The sequence below is a fragment of the Petromyzon marinus genome, chromosome 10 (genome assembly GCF_048934315.1).
Source record: "Petromyzon marinus isolate PM22_M1 ecotype Great Lakes invasive population chromosome 10, UKy_Petmar_22M1.pri1.0, whole genome shotgun sequence".
In the NCBI taxonomy this organism is placed as follows: Eukaryota; Metazoa; Chordata; class Hyperoartia; order Petromyzontiformes; family Petromyzontidae; genus Petromyzon; species Petromyzon marinus.
In genome coordinates, this window is record NC_133676.1 from 6,479,573 (window position 1) to 6,498,205 (window position 18,633).

Sequence of the window (18,633 nt, forward strand, 5' to 3'; positions counted from 1 at the left end):
ATTCTAAATATGTGCAGACCTTTTTGTCAATACATTGCTGGATGAGGTCCCCCATCCACGCCGTATGGGCTGTGGGGGTTACTTGACCATAATTCACGCTTTTCAATGTGGGTGGGTACAGGCGGAGTATAGACGTTGGAAGTATAGTTCAGTGGATTTCACGACACTGCCTTCTACTGACATGTTCAGAGGTATGGGAAAAGTCTCCAATGGTGGTTTGTTGGTCACTAGTTCTTGAAACTTCAGATTGTCTTGGTTGTGTGTGGTTTGAGGTTCGGCCAAGGGCGTTTGGAGTGATGGGGAGGTTGAGAGTCTGCTGCAGGCAATGAAGGACTACCTGCAAGCTCAGCAGCAGCAGCACAATGGGGTGGACCAACTCAACACAGATTCCGAACATACGATCCGTATCCTGCAGAGATTTCTCTACTCCGACATTCCCTGGAGACACGTTTCCGCCAAAGTGAACAACAGAAATTCTCACCAGTGCAGGACAAAATGGTACTCAATATGAAATTCAACTGATCTTTTCCTTATTCTCCAGATTGACAGTTCACCCGTATTTTAATTCAAATGTTAAGGATGCGTCTTGTAATCCAGTGTGCGGGCAGATTTGTATAACCTTATTGCCACAAGTTTAGGGTACATCTTTGTGGAGCATGAGTCTTATCTATTGCCATAGAGCCGTGTGTATAAACTATATAGTCTTTGTACATTACATATATTTGTTTAAACTGAACTATATTTTTTTAGGATGGCCGTTCTTTGCGATCGGTTGACAAAGATCACACCACTGGCGTATGGATGGCAAGGCGATACATCCAGAATACAACTCATTCAGAGGTATTTGTCGATACTGGACAACTGGAGAAACGATTTGCACGTGTTTTTTTGTTAGTACTAACGTTTATTGGAAATTGTCCTTGTTCACGAGCAGTTTGTACAACTTGGAAGTTGAAGACAGTGCGGATATTGACTGGGATGGAATCGGCCAAAAAATGAAGTGAGTAATGCACCATTCGTCTTGTAGTAAGCAATGAAATCCGATTGAAATATACTCGTGATGCACCTTTGTAAAGCTTTCCGTTTGTTTGGCGAGGGCACATTCACACAAAACAAACATCAAGATGAGCTTGTGCAGTTATCAAGACTTAATCTCATTCGCTACACAAGAGCACGTTAAAATACTACTGCATAGGTGTTCATGGGTGTGCTGCATTGTTATGTTTTCATGTTTTACCGCGTATTCGGCATGTCTCACATTTCCCTCCATATGCTGGGATATTGTTCAGGAACTGAAACGGCAAACATGCTGAACCACGTGGGCTGGAACCCAAATTCTCAGGTGCTGGCCTAGAATCGTGACAATCAATATCTCATGAAGTCGCTTTAAACTTTGTCCCTAGGATGCCACCATGGTTGCTACAAAGGAAGTTGTACGAACTGAAACTTTTCCACGTTCCCAACTGGAAAAATAAGACCTTTGGAGGTATGTAACCCTTCGATGCTATTTTGCTATTTGATAAACCTAATGCAAAAAAAAATCAATCTGTAAAAAAATGTTGTCAGATGTATTAATTTTTGAGAGACCAATAATTGATATGCAAAGTGTGTGCCTCTCAATGTCCGTGTCCTGCAGAGATAATTGATGTCCTGCACGACATCTATCTGCCTCAGCTTCTGAAGAAACATGACATTGGGCAGTTAAGCGCAGAAGTGCAACCCACAGAAGTTCTCCTCAAACACCTTTTGAATGCCATTGACTAATTGAGGGCCTGGACCCCTTTCTACAGATTGTGCCTCAGGCTCTCAAGGCAAATCAGAATCTTTATCCTGGAGAAATCCGATGAGCTATGAAGTGCTTTATCACAGATGTGCAGTGATGGACAAGGAGAATCCAGCGAGTTGGCGAATCGTGCTGCCATGGAGGCACTACGTGCGAGAAACCCACCTGCAGGGCACCAGTGTGCCTACAGAATGCTGTACAGCAAGTAGGTTTCTGACCCATATGTAGCATTTGGGTGTGCATCTTCTTCAAGCATATATTGTCCTTAACAGTGACAGATATGGCCAATTATCCAAAGAAGCTGAAAACGTTGTTCCTGGATAAAGGAAGATACCACCACTGAGAGGGAGTCTCTGGACAGAGGACTAGTTCCACTGTTTTAGACACCTGTAACCCCCTTCCTGACTGCATATTGGCGCACAGCAAAGATGCAATGCCAGTCTTGGGATATATACCAGTGATATACGAGTGATACCTTGTACACAAACACCTTGGTATTCGTCACCCTCTGCAATGCATACCAATTCTGTAGAATGTTAATAGTTTTATTCATTGGAAATTACAGGCCTTTTTTACTGTTTAATTATATCATTTGTAGATAATGGCTATGAAAACACGGGCACATTCTGAATACAAAAAAACTAACCTTACAAAAGTTACTTGTTCTTTACATATATACATTACATTTGTAACACGCAATGTCACCAACAAAAATGTATTACACTTCACTCCATAATAAATAGGCATCTGTGGACACAGCATCTGTTACATTATTGCCAAAGAGTATTTTTTTTCGCAGCACATTACTAGATACACAAGTGTCATGGTGACCATTAAGAGTAACATGGAATCGCCTTTTCTATGCCTGAAAACATTTTACCAGTGAACTCAATGTACTTTTGATACAATTGTAAATAAAATAAACATTGCTGCACATGTTTTTCGTCGTATACAAAAAACTGTATCGTAAACTCGCTTTTATCCGTGGTAAGTGTAGGAGGAAGAAGTGGTCTGCTAAAAATAGGGACAATGCAAACCATGTGAATTGCCATGTGTTTTTGGACATGTGGCTACTGAGGCACTGGCCCTCAACAAGTGAGGAACAGCTAAATGAACCGGCCTGCATAAATATTTTTTTTGCAAGCACTTAATCTTCCAATGGACAATCACGAATTAACAATTTTCACACTTGTCACTACCATGATCTGCAAGACAATCATTGCGCTTGCCAGTCACAGGGCTAGTGTCACAGCCGCCACCCCCTTGGCTGCAACGCGTCGGCCCAGTGGCAAGCTGAGGTCCGTGATGGCCAGGATGAGCTTGGGATTGTTCATGCCAGGCAGCTTCATGAGCTCTGACACCTGTGACAAAAGCAGTGGTAAGCATGCACATTAAACGTTTACAGACAACTCCCAATGCCGTTTGCACAGCCAGGTCCTCGAAAAGGATCTCATCTGCTAATGAGCTCGTCACTGCTTTAACGTGAAAGCTGATGTACTTCAATCGTGATGGCCAGCATTCTAAAGGACTGAAAAAAGCTCAACTCGATCACTTTAAAGCAGGGGTGAGGAACCTAGGGCCTGCAGCCGCATGAGGCCTACCGATTCAAAAATGCCCACGAATTATATCCATCTCTGCAGGTATCTTAGCCATTCTAAACGTGTACCTGAACATTATTTTTTTGACTTGGAAATAATATAGTACACTTTTTTGCACAATTCAGTCCTGGAACTGCAACTGCTTTATATATGAATATGAAAAATAACGTTCTATCAATTGAATATATCCAATAACGTTCTATCAATTGAATATATTTTTAATATTCACGGATAATTCCAAGGTGTATGAGAATGTGAGACTCCGCTCGTATTTACAATATACAGAGCGCGGTCCTAAAATTATTCCTGCCCTTGATCGCATACTGTATAATTGTACGTACCATTTTACAGAATTACCTAACAACTATATTCTTAGCTCTTTCGGTAAAGTCACGTTGAAGGGAAACAATAAAATAAAATATATATAAAACAATAAAAATTCTCACGACGTTTCGACCATAACACAAACGATCATCAGCTGTGTTATGTGTTATGGTCGAAACGTCGTGAGAATTTTTGTTTTATATATATTTTATTGTTTCCCTTCAAGGTGACTTTACCAAAAGAGCTAAGAATATGAATTACTGCAGTCACGAAAGCTTTAAATCAAAATACCTAACAACTGTCTTAAATCTGTGTGGGGAACTAACCATGGTGAAGGGCATGAAGTGGAGGATGCTGGTACAACTGCCCTGCTCACACTGCACACACTCTTCCACGAACCACTGCACAAACTGAGTCTGAGGTCCAGCCACCTTGGACGTGAGGCTCCACGAAAACAGTAGAAAGAGGTTCGCTGTAAAAACGAGACAAAAAAGATCGCTGTGAGAATTATTGCACGTTTAAGTGTTAATGAATGAAGCACAAGCTGAATGTTGTCCACCACAATGAATGATAACAGATGCAGCCTACACAATGTGCTGGTGCATTGCGCGATGAGTCGGCAACCCAAGTTCGGTTCCCCTTGCACGACTCATATCAGTGGCATATGACATCTAAAAACCAGTCTTGTTTCCCCCAATTCAACCAATGTGAAGATCAACACACTCCCATCACTGAGACAGCATGGGGTGGCCTTCACCCACCAATCGATTGAGAAAAAGGCTGAACATTTTAACTTTTACTGTACACACTGAAACTCAAATCCAGATGGTTGGATGCTGTAAGGACACATTGGAGGTAATTTTTAACTATAGAATCTCGCAAAAGGAACTGATGGCATTGGCTGCGATGACATGTTGACCTCCACGAAACATACGTTATAAATAATGGCCGCTCAAGAATGTCATAATATATGTGGAAGCCATTATGGAATTGAAAATGGTACCATTTGTGGGCCACAGGGTTGTCGGAGTAGGAAATCTTAAATATTTTTGGACTTGAAGCATTTCAAAAGGATGCGAGATGAATTTGTCCCATTATTGCTTTACCCTAAGCATCACTTTGGTGTCACTCACCCAGCACACGGTTCAGAGGCTCCTTCATGTTGATGTTGTGGAGCTGAGCAGCTGAGAGAGAACTACTCATGGATCGGTCACCTTTAGGATAGAATGCAGACACGCACAACTATGAGGATAACCACAAGTCTACTGCAATAAAATATATAATACAGCTGATCTCATTTTTTTTACTCAAAAATGGCAGTGCATAGTAGGGCAGCACATCGTAGGTCACCTGGGCTGGACAAAATGCTGGGGTCTTCCTCATTGGAGCTCAGCAGCCTCAGGAGTTTGGACGGCTGCGTGTCATCCAACGGAAAGAGGCTGACATAATCCTGTTGAAAATGTCAAAATGCAACTTCATATAAATTATTTAATCCAGCAATAGTTATGGCAGTGGCTTTGAACTCTAGGACTTCGCAGCCAAACAGTATCAAATTAACAAGTACAATTGCACAGATTAAGAAAAACTCAGCCATTTGTGGATTAAAATACCACTCTTTAAGAATCGTTAAGTATACTGTGGAATAATTGAAAAAAAAAACTTTCGTATAAGACTGCTCATATAGGGCAGTACTTTACCTCGATGTCCTCCCGGGGTCTCTTTCTGTAGCGAGCAGACGTCTGACTGCGGTTGTACACGGAGTATGAGGTTATGGCACACCAGACTGCCAGCCTGCCAAGTCACACAGTAGGCTGTTAATTGAATGCTCACCGCACTCCCAACCATTAAACCGAACACCAAAACAACGACCACTGGTTAACCAACAGGTAAAGTGAAACCTTGGATTGCGAGCATAATTCGTTCCGGAAACGTGCTCGTAATCCAAAGCACTCGTATATCAAAGCGAATTTCCCCATAAGAAATAATGGAAACTCAGATGATTTGTTCCACAACCCAAAAATACTGTATTCATATAAAAATGATTAATACAAAATACCTTTTTATATTTTTATTATTTAAATTTAATATAAAGTAATCAAATTTATTAATTACATTTTATCGTGGCTGGTGTGAGAGACGAGAGAGAGGAGGAGGAGGGGGGTTATTGTGTAGGACGACTTTCACTTGCAGTACAGTTACTAAAGAACAGTCACTACACTTGGACACAAAATAAAAAAAATGCTTTATGCACACACGTGGTCACAACACTATAGTACTGTAGTAAACAGTATACTGTACGCTCGCACGGATGTTGACTATACGAGTGAGGCACGCCGACTGAGACCGAGCATGGGAGATGATTACCCACAATCCCGCAGCGAGAGAGAAGAACCATTGGCTCAGTTGTGATCACGTGACGCTCGGCGGACAAAGCGTTATACTGTACGTACTGCTCGTATTGAAAGACATCGCTAGTTTATCAAATTATTATTTATTTAAAAATTTTGCTCGTCTTGCAAAACACTCGCAGACCAAGTTACTCGCAATCCAAGGTTTCACTGTAACGAACAAAAATTCAGAAAGACCAATAAATCAACAACCTTCATACATATTCTTAGCTTTTTCGGTAAAGTCACGTTGAAGAGAAACAACAAAATAACAAAATATATATAAAACAATAAAAAATTCTCACGACGTTTCGACCATAACTCAAACGGTCATCATCAGGTGTGTCGGTTTGCATAAATTTATTTTGAAAACGGCATATTTATTTATTTATATATAAATAACGTTTGCGTCACGCGCAACGATTGGCTGTTTGCCAGGACTAGTCCATCTATTTTTTGAAAAGAGGAGGGGGGAGACGAAATTTGTTTTTATGTATGCTGTCTGAAAGCCACTGTAAGCGTGAACAATCAATCAAGAACTGAAATGATTTATCAAATCTTTCCAATGATTACTAAGATAGAATCCATCTTCTCGGTTGAAATTGTCTCTGTGTTTGTATATGTGGATAGCCTCATGAACGAATCTCTCATGGAAGCCAGATGGCTTACAAAGAACCTCCGTCTTGGAAAAGTCAATGGCATGTGAGCCTACTGAATTAGAACAATGATCTGCTACGGCCGAGGTGTTGGTCCTACCGTGTTTAAGGTCTGCTTTATGTTCACGAATGCGGTCCGAGATATGGCGTTTGGTTTCTCCAATGTAACTACTACCACAGAGGCAACTTAGTTTGTAGACACCAGGGTATTGTATGTCCGGAATCACATCTTTTACAGACGGAACCAGATCACGGATTTTATGTAATGTGTTGAAACGGACCTGGATCTTGTGTTTATTCAAGATTTTGGAGATCTTTTTTGTGATCCCAGCAATGTAGGGTAAAGTGATGGTTTTGAAAGGCTCCTCAAGAGGGTTCTTCTTCATGGTTTGAGTGATAGCTTTGCGGATTGTATAGTCGGAGTAACCATTAGCCCTAAGAGCTTGGTGTACGTGCTTGAGTTCACTGCTTATGTGTTCCTGGTCGGATATGCATTGGGCTCTATGATACAGAGTCTTGATGAGAGAATTCTTCTGTGATGGATGGTGGTGGGAATCCGGTTTCAGATAAGCATCCGTATGGGTAGCTTTCCTGTAGACAGAGTGGCTCATTGAACCATCAGGTCTCTTTTTATTCATAATAAAGGTTTTTGGGTTAGATCGCGTTTATTTATAAATGTGTCGTAACCCTCCACCACCCGACACGGCCAATCAGCAAAGATAAGTGTCACGTTGACAAAAGACAAATAATTCACTACTTCAGCCCACCGGTGTGTTGAAGAGTTAATCCACATTTACAGTTTGAGTACGACGTTTCGCTGGTAAATACTTCCAGCATCATCGGGCAATTCGCCAGAATGGTAAAGCCCTCGCTTGCTCCCGGTTTTATATAGAGCAGAAGAGTGACGTCATCACTTAACTCATCAGGTGCAGTGATTAAACTGAGGTCTCTTTTTAATTAGGACATCCAAAAAAGGTATCTTGCCATCTATTTCGACTTCCATGGTAAATCTGATGGCTGGGTGTATGGAATTGATGAGGTCGAAGAATTGGTCTAGAGCAGGCCGGCCATGTGGCCAGATGACAAAAGTGTCATCCACGTACCTCTTCCATAAGGTTGGGCGCAGAGTGGCAGTCTGGATGGCGTCAGTCTCAAATTTCTCCATGAAAATGTTAGATCATTGTTCTAATTCAGTAGGCTCACATGCCATTGACTTTTCCAAGACGGAGGTTCTTTGTAAGCCATCTGGCTTCCATGAGAGATTCGTTCATGAGGCTATCCACATATACAAACACAGAGACAATTTCAACCGAGAAGATGGATTCTATCTTAGCAATCATTGGAAAGATTTGATAAATCATTTCAGTTCTTGATTGATTGTTCACGCTTACAGTGGCTTTCAGACAGCATACATAAAAACAAATTTCATCTCCCCCCTCCTCTTTTCAAAAAATAGATGGACTAGTCCTGGCAAACAGCCAATCGTTGCGCGTGACGCAAACGTTATTTATATATAAATAAATAAATAAATATGCCGTTTTCAAAATAAATTTATGCAAACCGACACACCTGATGATGACCGTTTGAGTTATGGTCGAAACGTCGTGAGAATTTTTTATTGTTTTATATATATTTTGTTGTTTCTCTTCAACGTGACTTTACCGAAAAAGCTAAGAATATGAATTACTGCAGTCACGAAAGCTTTAAATCAAAATTTAACCTTCATACACTTGAGGAAGTGAAGTATTTTATGGCAAAAAAATTACATATTTCGAACATGAATGACAATTGTTAAGTGGCAGCAAAACAAGTGGACAAATGAGTGGTTATGGTATGAGTGTTGTGGACGTCTGCAAGCAGGCAAACCTGGCAAGAGCCCGGCCTGGCGGGTCAGTGAGCAATGGCCACTTGGCGGGGCTGGTGAGCAGGGGTGGCAGAACATGGCCAAGGAGCGAGAGCGTTAGCTGGTGCATGTCCAGTGAGAAGATGCTGTACAGGAGCTCAACCGCTGTCTCCGCACTCTCCTTGCGAGTCTCCTGCAGCAGTTCCTGTGCATTGTGAGAGGCCACGGTGAGTTGTGTGCCCCAATTAGCAAGCCTTAATATTTTAAAATAATTATGTAATTGATGCATTTATTACAGCGAGAATACTCAAATGGAAATGGGAAAGCCAAGTGTAAAGAGTAACTTATGACTGTTGGACGATATCCACAACAGACTGGACACTACAATATTGGAAAAGGAACAGGATTCCAGAAATATAAATGGCGAGACAACATTGACAAGTATACTGGAGGGAATGGTTGGAAAGAACAGTTTGGCAGCAATGAGTGGGAAACGTTTTGTGAGACCTCTGCTCAACAGTGGGCCGATACATGCAGATTAAAACATTTTTAATAACTTTAAAAAAAATACAGGCATCTTTGGATCTACATTGGCAGGCCTTCAGTAACATCATAGTTTTATTTGCACTAGTTTTAATCATATTAATCTGAAATTGTGCGGTGATTACTGTCAACAATGTGTGATGGACAGAAACATCAATGTCATGTAAATACAACCCCTGACCTTGAGAATATTTCACATTCTTTAAAGCACAACTAAAACAAGACAAAAGAAAAACACATTCCCAAAGGCGGCACCCCGTTGGGCTCCCACCTTGACAAGGTTGTTGGTGAACCAGTGCAGGCCGCCCATGTGCAGGCTGGCCTCCAGCGCGTGCAGGGCGCGCGTGTGCAGCAGCCCCCGCGCCATGGAGGCCGAGAACGTGGAAGAGAGCAGCTCGCGAACGGGCCGCGCCCCGGGTAGCAGTTCCCGCGTCACCGGTGCCGGAGATCCTTCGCTGGGGGCCCCGCCGGGGAAGCGCACCGTCATGCCGGTCTGCTGCAGCACGTCGGCGCACATCCTCTCCAGGATGGAGCTCATGATGATCACCCTGCGGGCACGAGGGAGGGTAGAGGTGGGGCGGCGGAGCAGCTTTAGCTGACGCTAGGCAGACACGTGAACAATTCCAAACCTTAAAACGACCGAAACAGCTGATGTTAGTGCAATAGTTGTTAAATAGTTTACTACTAAGTGGTAGCAAACGGAGGGAAAAACGAAGGAATGACACTCTGGATAATGAGCACAGCACCAGTCAGTTGAAGCACGACAAGGTAGCACAGTGGGAAGTGCAGATAGTACATCTGCCACCATCTCAAGCAGTTAACCTCATAACAGACCTCGTTCTGTCCTGTGACCTCTTGCTAGCGATCCTTTGGCACTTCACGTGGCCACAGAGTGCACCGAGTCTGGCACAAGATGTCATAGTGATGCCACTGCCACTGAGTGAGTGGCGAGCAGCGTCTAGTGTTGCTGTAGGTGTGCGCGTCTCACCTCTCCGAATAGAACTGCAGGGTGCTCTCTCCCTGGATGGGCGACACCAGCAGCTGGATGAGCTGCAGTGGCTTCTCCCGCTCCTCCAGCCCCAGGAGCCGGATGTGAGTCACGAGCCACGCCACCGAGCACACGGCCATGCTGCACATTTTACCCTTCAGGTTGTCAGTGATTTTCTGGGGTGGGGGAGGCAGAAAAAAAACCCACCTCTTCCAGATCGAGAATAGAGAACCATAATTTGTATTTCCAGTGGTAATACGACCACAACAACTGAAAAAAAACACAGGTATGATAGCTTTAAGCAAAACAAAACAGCAATGTGAACATTTCTTATTTGGTACATTAGTAAAACAAAAAACGATCTTGATATAAAATTAGCTGTGGTGCTCAAATAACCTACACACAAATATAACAGGTGATGTTTCAGTTAATGGCCCTTATTAATGGCAAAATCATTTTTGGTAAACGTTATTACGTTGTAATTACAAACATGTAAACAATTATGCCAATGTGTAAACATAACCTTATAAATAACGTTTTAACACAAAGCAAAGCAATACCTGGACATTGGCAATACCTGGACATTCTCCATGGTGAGCAGTCCATGCTCCCAAGCATTCAGGACCTCATTCACAACCCCCGGCAGACTGGCACACACCTCGTGCCACTTCACTTGCCTGCCGAAAGACACAGACTCAGAATAAATAATCAAGTCAACCCGACTTAACCTGGAGTCGGGCTAAATACAGGTCAATCAGTCCACGCTTCAATACGGCCCTAATATAAAGCGCACTCACACTAGCTTCATCTCGCCCGAAGAGTTGAGGTGATTGATGAGTGCCTCCACTTTGCTGGGATCAATGCGGAGCCCATGCTCTGGGTTCAGGCTCTTGCCTTCTTCCGGCATGCACAGCTGCATCCACGACTCGAAGAAAGTTAGCTCACCTCCCGCCGATGGGTCTGACGTGATCACCTGCAAAGTGACCACATCCGGCACTCAGTATGCACATTCAGTGCCAGACTTCTTGTGCTGCATTGTTATACACAGTGTGAGGTTGTGGTATTCCAGGCTGTTATATGTTGGCTTACCTCTGAGCCATAGATCTGAGTAACATGGCACAGCATCAGGAACGAGATGTCGAAGAGTAACGCTCGGACCTGGGAGGCCTTGGCTTTGAAAGGCAAACAACAGCTTACAATTAGCAAATTAGCCACACGTACGCAACTTAATATATAAAACATAAATAATATGCTTCATTTAGTAGAGCACGAGTATACCGTACATTATATTTTGGAATTCAGATATACCGGGACATTTTCATTAGCAGATTAGCCTCAGTATCCTTGTCTTGGAGTTTATTTTGTGCATCATTATTCCAGAATATTCACGGGTGCATACTTCAACACGTATGTTGGTACATATGATGACGTCTGAACTTACTTCCTTCTCCACTCATATGCTTGGCAAACTCGTTCAGCCTATGCAGCCAAAAGTGCGGAAGAAAACAAAAATACAAATAAGCCATGGTATAAATGTCAAACCAGTCCTTTGGGGATCGTCGTTTCAATTCCGGGTGTAAAGTCAAACATATGAACATAAAACACACCAAACTAGGTGCACGACAGTGAAAAGGCAATAATGAAAAAACTATTTACTAGAGCGAGCCGTTTCTGTGCAGATAAGTGCCATACTTGATAAACTTGCGTGCAAATGACTTGAGCTTGCCAGTGGCAGCAGCTGCGGCCAGCAGCAGGTCTAGGCTCTTGCCTGACAGCATGTGACCCAGCACTCCCAGCAGGCCTTCAGGAGACTTGGAGTGGTCTGCGTCCATGGTCTGTGAAAGAAGGTACGTGACACCTATTTACAAACACGTGTAATTGTGATAAAGCTGTTATATTGCTGAACCAAGATACAATTTATTCGGAAGAATTGTGGTGGGATAAAATAAAAATGTGTTACATTAGATGGAATATTTAAAAGCATGACAAAGGTTTATATAAGAGGTGAAATTAAGCAACGCGTAGAATAGTGATGGTCTGTGGCTCCAGGAAAACCGCTCGTTCTCACTTTAAGGATGTTGGTGACGGTGGGCTCAGCTCGGAGGATGAGTCCTGGGTTGGGCTGCACGTTGGAGTTCTCCGGAGATTTGGACTGAGGTACTTGTTCACGATCTGTAGTTCTGTACACACAAATTCCATCCTATGCTTACACACACGTTACCTTGTTTTCTCCCTGTGTAAAAAAATATTTTACGATGTAATACATTTTAAATAAGTATTGCTTAATTTATAATTTGTTTTATATTCATGTACCTGACTCCAATCAATTTCTTCATGTGAATGTCAGAAAGGAGTTCCAGTTTGTTGCACTCTTGCAGTATCAGCTGCAGGCAGTCACAGCTGAAGTACATACAAGGATAAATAAGGTACACGCAATGGGGACAATTAGAAAATACGATGCAAGTCATTGAATCATTTCTTCATGGTTTTGTTACAATGAGGGATTCTGTGAAGTACATACTTGCATCTGTGGTCTGCTTTGTCCAGCAGTGGGGTTAGTTTCACCAAATGCTCAAAGGCAAGGTTGAGTTCCTCGCAAAAATCCTGTGGATAAAAGTCAGCATCTTAATATCCGTCACTGCTATCTTTTCACACACCAGAGGAATTTAAAAAGATACAAAATTAATGTTGGAATGTGGGTTTCACAATCACACGATTACCTTTTCTCCATTATAGCATTTCTTTAATTTAAGCAGCACTTGTGGAATCTGGAAATAAAAATAACACGTAATAATTTGACATTAAATCATCAGAGATGGAGTGATGGGATTAACGCATGCACAGGAGTGAGATGGAATGCGGCATCACTGGACCATGAGGGATGGTGATTACATGGGGAGGACTTCATCCAGCGGTGGACAGAACATGGCCAATATCATTATTAAGTAAGTTTTAAATGTGCATGACAAAAACTAATTTGCACACTCAAAGGCAGGGATGCACCTAATGTCTATTTGCCTTCAAATTTGGTCAAATACCGACAGTTTTATTTGTATATTCGGAAAAAAACGCCGAAAATTATTTTTGCAGTCACTTGACCACCAAGGCCTGCAGTGTGGGTGGGGTGGGAAGGGAGGATAGGAACATACAAAGGAATAGTAGCTACTATGCAACAACTCCGATCACAGTGAGGGAGAGATAAGAGACAGACGTAGAGACAGGGTGTGAGGGACAAGGAGATACTAGAGGCACAGACATAAACGAAGAGAGACCGAGACAAAAAATGATAGGGAGAAAGACAGGGAAACAAAGACCAGCCATTTTATTATATATATACACATTTTGAAAAAATATATACTATTTGGCTTTCAATTGGATTGGCAGAATATCTAAACAAAATATTTGACAGAATAGGAAATATTCAGTGCACCCCGTACCTAAAGACATAAAAGCATATTTTAGCATTTTCACTCTTTTAATGATATAGTTTCTGTTTTTTCAAAACGTAGTTTCAATTGATGGCGAGTTAACCAATGAGGCCTATGTTAACTTGCACATCAGTCTGGATCCAGATTCAAATCCAAATCCAGAAAACGTTTAGTAAACAATGAAACCTTGAGGAAGGTGAATGCCGTCCACTTTAGCTCCTCGATTCCCTCCTGAGCCTCTATGAGCCCCACCATGCAGGCCTTCCATACCTCCAGCAAAAGGTACTGCATGGGTATCCGCTGGCATAGAGCAAAGAGTAAACACAGTCAGCAAGGATAACAGCGGACAAGTCACGCAGAACGACGCACTGATGAGCTAACAAGCAATGCTTCAATGCTTTGGTGTGGAAGGCAGCTGGTGCAGCATGTTGTAAAACATCAGAAATTCACAACACATCTCACACCGATTAGCACGGTTAGCTACGTACGGTGCGAAATAAGTACAATTGAAGTCAACTCGAATGTATAATACAGCGTCAATTGGTACCTGCATCTTCTTGACAAGCAGTAAGTGCTCCATGAGAGGTTGGCCGTCAGCAGTGAGGTTCATGGTTCCCTCTAGTGTGACCAGAGCGTGGACCGTGGGGTATTCTGTTTTGTAGGAGTGCTCTTCGTGTATGGTCAACAGCGAAGGAATTCTGCAAAAGCAATAAACACGATCAGTCACGAATGCACCCAGGTAAAATGTATCTGAGAATGTAATAACCAGCAAAGGTAATGGTGCTTTTTTTTAAGAATCACAACCTGTTGTTAATCCACTACTGTATGAGGGCCTCTCCATGCCATGCCAGCCATGGGGATTGTTTGACCATACTCTAACACGCTGCTGAGTGCGATTTGGTGAAGGCGGAAAATATGCAAGTAGTGCGACAGTGCATTTTGCTGCACTGTCCTCAAAAACCTATGCATCTCAGCCCTATAGATCCATGACAACCCAGCATGCAAAGTGGTCACCCATCCAAGCACTATCCCGGCTTTCGGAATCTGACGAGATCAGATCATTCCAGGTGATATGGTCATAAGTAAGCAACGTCATGTAGGAAACTAATACTGGCATGATGTAATTCTAAAATAAAAATCGGGGTAGTCAGGAACAGGCAAGCTATCTTCATTTGCCTTAAATAGTTTATTCCAATATTCTGGATTGTCTGCTACACCCTAGTTTTACCCTTTTATTATGAGGATGCTGTCCTCCAGGTGGGTACGGACTTCATCCTGGATGTTCACGCCAATCAAGCACTCGGGAACCTTCCACGCGGTCTGCTCCACCACCGACCAGATGCCTGCGTGCCAATCACACCAACAATCAAGGGCCTGTACAACCACATTGGCTACATCCACAGGCTATGATAGTGTAACAACACTTTGCATTGGCAACACTTGCACAGACGACCTGATAGTAACAAGCACACTTAAAAATACAGAATTTGAAAACGAAAATATATTTGTAAAAAACCTTGGCAAAGATATTCATAAAAGGTGCTGGGGATGTAATATATTGAAATTGTCAGCCATTTAAATTCTCAAGTATAGTTAAACAAATTGTCATTGTGGCTTAAACATGCATCAATGTGCCCACTGATTTGAATATAAGGTGGCGTGCCCATACTCTGCTCCTCTAGACGTGCGATGTGCAGAAGTGCACGGTTCTTTGTGGTGCCCAGCAGCTTTTCCAGTGCCCCGGCGATGGGGCCCAGCAGATTGTCGACGCCGGCGCTCGAACTGGCACCACCGGGATTGGCGGCGTTGGCGGCGTTGGCTCTGAGCCTCTCCAAGCAGTGCGACAGACACTGCAGCAGCCACAGTAGGCAGCTGAGCAGGGCACGGCACAGACCCATGCACTCCTCTGCCTTTCCATGACAGCTGTGCATGAAGAGAATACATCAATATGAGCTACAGACCTATCAGTAAACAGGGAATTGTTTTTTTTTACATAGTAGGCGATTATTATGGATTACTCACCTCAATTTTGGGCAAATGTTGTTAATGAGATCCAGCAGGGTCTTCATGCAGAGCTCCTTTGAAGTGTCTTCAAACTTAAATAAAAACAAACATTGTTTTATTACCAAATATGCCCCTAAATCAATTAAAACCGAACATATTTCCTGCAACAACAATATTTAAATAATTCCTATAACATTTCAGATCGTAAAATAATGTTCTTTTAAAGTGACTACAGTTTCAGCTAATTTTGTTAACTAGATATGAACTCAAGAGACAAGGATCAGTCTAATTTGCAAGTGACATGGGTGACACCAAATAAAGTTTTTAAAAGGTCACAATGACGTAACATTTGATATTAATGGTCCAAAATATGCGAGTATATGTAATAGCAAATTATCAATACAAAATTAAACATCAGTTTTACCTTTGTGATGGCAAGAAGAATGCTTGAATATGACACCATCTAGAGGCAATAAAGATTTAAAATTTGACAATTACTATGTGGAACAGAATTATTTCAATTTCAGGAAATGTATTACGCAAAATTGCATTCACTGTTGTATATTCATTATTTATGCAGATGGTGCCAGAAATACACGATGAGTATAAATACATCAAATTGTAGGTAAAGGAAGGTACCTGTGAGTTGATGGCATACTTTAGATATGAGAAAATAAGCGCATTCGGAGCTGGGCCAACCATAGCCTGCTCCAAAAGATGATCTAAGAAAAAAATGTAACCGATTATCCAAATAAATCACCAACATCATGAATTACAAGTTGAACACGTAGGCTTTCGTGACCAATATTATTCATAATAAACGTTTTTGGCGAATTGCCCGATGATGCTGGATGTAATGACCAGCAAAACATCATACTAAAAAACTGTTAATGTTGTGGATTCACTCAACACACTGGTGGGCTAAAGTAGTGAACTATTTGCCTTTTGTCAACGTGACACTTTTTTGCTGATTGGACGTGTCGGGTGGCGGAGGGTTACGACACATTTATAAATAACGCAATCTAACCGAAAAAACGTTTATTATGAATCACGAATTACAGTTTTCATGACCATCTCTGGTATTGTCAAATGCATTTAACACTGCATGGTATGCACATGACCCTAAAAGTTATAAACGACCTCTCAAGCAAATCGTACCCGCCAAGCCCTGCACATCCCAGGAAGTGGTCCTGGGGAACAGCTTCTTGAGGTTGATGGCCCACTGATAGTCAGGCCAGCGTTCCCTCCAGGCCTGGAGGATGGCCTGCCTAAGGCTGACCCCCTTCATCTGGAACAGATTAAACCTTCGATTAGCACGGTGAGCAGCGTGCGGTACTAAAATAAGATCAACATACATACATACAAACGAATGTCGGCATGTTTTCATTCTACATTTTTCTATTTCAGGTATCCCCTTAAAGCGAGACGATTAAATCGTAATGCCTTCTTGCACAGTCCTTTTCTAACCCACAACTGCATGAAGGCATCTCCACACTGTTTGAGTGTGGGGGGGGGGGGATTGTTTTACCATACTTCAGCACGCTGGTCAGTGTAGGTTCACGAAGGTGGGGTCCAGAATCAGTTCAGATATCACTCGCCACTGATATTAGCTCTGGCCGGAAATCAAATCCAGGTGACTGAGTTCCGAATACAGTGTGGAAACCAACCCGCCACTGCTCAACTGTTAACTTGGTTATACATGAAAAAGCAAATGTACTTATATTTATATGTTTTGTATCTCAATGTGTTCAGCTGCGCTTTAATACTGGTAAGTCGTTTAATACGTGGTTCAGGGCCATACGCTTCAGTTGTAGGCTGTCCTGCAAACCTAACCCAACCCCAGTCAAGATACCAGGAAAGCTGACTCTCACACCACAAGTTCCCCCCTGGTTATTAATTGCGTGGCTTTAACACACGGCAACAAAGTCGCTCTTATAACAATGGAATTGGCCACACATTTGAGAGACGACAAGAAACATTGACACCAGCTGGCAGGGCACTCCGAACAAGTCTCAAAACTCACGATTTTATGGATAAATGCACGGCAGTATTAACGTTAAAAAACAACTCCATGCACGTAGTTAGATTGCATTAAGGGGCCTTCAAATGTCCTCACTACAACAATATTTATTTGCAGACCTGTTCACAAATTAACGGTGAAACTTTGCGTCTGTTCACACTTCACCCAAAGCCACCTACAATTAAACGTTCCGAGTCCACAAATCTTTCCGAAGTCAAAACACAACATACGTGTGCGAATCGGACACCATTACAATTCTAATACCACATATATTTAAACAAAAAAAGGACTTCCACAATTAAGCACGGTACGGTGCTCATATGTTGCGGGCATTCAACAGCGAAGATGGAGCGACACCACCAAATCATTTGCAAAGTGGATCCTTGTTAACATCGCAGGACAGTGAGGGTTGGCGATGGACAACCGGGAGCGAGGGCTTCATCTAGCAGTGGACTGATCACGGTTGATGATTCCAATGACGAAGTAAACGCAAACTGTGTCTGTAAAGTGTAGAACCCACCGAAGCCTACGGCTTTCCTAGCCTCGCCGCCCGAACCGATGCGCCTAAGCCGGCGGGATCGGGGCTGGGGCTAGCCGGTCCGGCCGTGGTCCCGAGGGGGGAGGAGGAGGATGGCGGATGTCTCTTTAAGTCACACTCGAAATCATAAAAAACAAACACGATACGGTTGTCGGACTGCTCGCGCTCGCTTCAACGAGCGAGAGAAGTGCTGACGAGAGCGATAGGCGAGAGCGAGGCAGCGGAGGTAAACGCGCCGGGGCCGAGGCGACCGCTCCCTGCACCTTGCACATGGCCCGCAGGAAGATGGCGACAGCGTCCCGGTGTCTTTAAAGGGGCAACGTGCGGTGCAGAGTGCTTCGGATACCCCCCACACACACACCCCCACCACAACCCCCCACACACACACCCCCACCACACACCCCCAGTCCCCCCACACACCCCCACCACAACCCCCCACACACACCCAGCCCTCCCCCACCACAACCCCCCACACCCCCAGTCCCCCCCACACACCCCCACCACAACCCCCCACACCCCCA

At 43.1% G+C, this 18,633-nt stretch overlaps 2 protein-coding genes, 1 long non-coding RNA gene and 1 other non-coding gene across 7 annotated transcripts in view; 2 read left to right on the plus strand and 2 right to left on the minus strand.

The window, feature by feature from the left end:
- The window catches only part of LOC116941035 (transcription termination factor 1-like), an 8,822-nt gene extending 6,105 nt beyond the window's left edge, over positions 1–2,717 (plus strand). For both annotated transcript variants that reach the window (XM_076066085.1, XM_032951603.2), the window contains exons 6-10: positions 273–498; positions 751–840; positions 935–1,000; positions 1,404–1,486; positions 1,637–2,717. In XM_076066085.1, the coding sequence (XP_075922200.1) occupies positions 273–498; positions 751–840; positions 935–1,000; positions 1,404–1,486; positions 1,637–1,764 (593 nt within the window). In that variant the 3' untranslated portion in view covers positions 1,765–2,717. The remainder of the gene's footprint in view (positions 1–272; positions 499–750; positions 841–934; positions 1,001–1,403; positions 1,487–1,636) is intronic.
- Positions 2,308–18,461, minus strand: MED24 (mediator complex subunit 24). Of its 3 annotated transcripts, none has more exons than XM_076066083.1 (26): positions 18,376–18,461; positions 16,713–16,842; positions 16,194–16,276; positions 15,979–16,017; positions 15,573–15,646; positions 15,220–15,473; positions 14,779–14,893; positions 14,098–14,248; positions 13,737–13,850; positions 12,843–12,890; positions 12,644–12,726; positions 12,436–12,522; positions 12,191–12,302; positions 11,815–11,957; positions 11,564–11,601; positions 11,212–11,294; positions 10,920–11,095; positions 10,700–10,799; positions 10,123–10,298; positions 9,406–9,682; positions 8,615–8,796; positions 5,403–5,496; positions 5,051–5,155; positions 4,839–4,914; positions 4,032–4,177; positions 2,308–3,144 (listed from the first exon to the last, which is right to left on the minus strand). In XM_076066083.1, the coding sequence occupies exons 1-26, from the start codon at positions 18,382–18,384 to the stop codon at positions 3,016–3,018; spliced, it is 3,024 nt and encodes a 1,007-aa protein (XP_075922198.1). In that variant the 5' UTR covers positions 18,385–18,461; the 3' UTR covers positions 2,308–3,015. The 3 variants fall into 3 exon arrangements, with proteins under 3 accessions (XP_075922198.1, XP_075922196.1, XP_075922197.1); XM_076066081.1 differs by having other exon boundaries at positions 11,564–11,609; positions 11,814–11,957; XM_076066082.1 differs by having other exon boundaries at positions 11,564–11,609; positions 11,814–11,957; positions 18,095–18,427.
- On the plus strand, positions 4,791–5,140 carry LOC142924217 (uncharacterized). The gene is made up of 2 exons (XR_012941395.1): positions 4,791–4,914; positions 5,051–5,140. It is a non-coding gene; the product is annotated as an uncharacterized LOC142924217 (long non-coding RNA).
- On the minus strand, positions 11,406–11,509 carry LOC116941160 (small nucleolar RNA SNORD124). The gene has a single exon (XR_004402648.2). It is a non-coding gene; the product is annotated as a small nucleolar RNA SNORD124 (small nucleolar RNA).
- Positions 18,462–18,633: the final 172 nt, after the last annotated feature.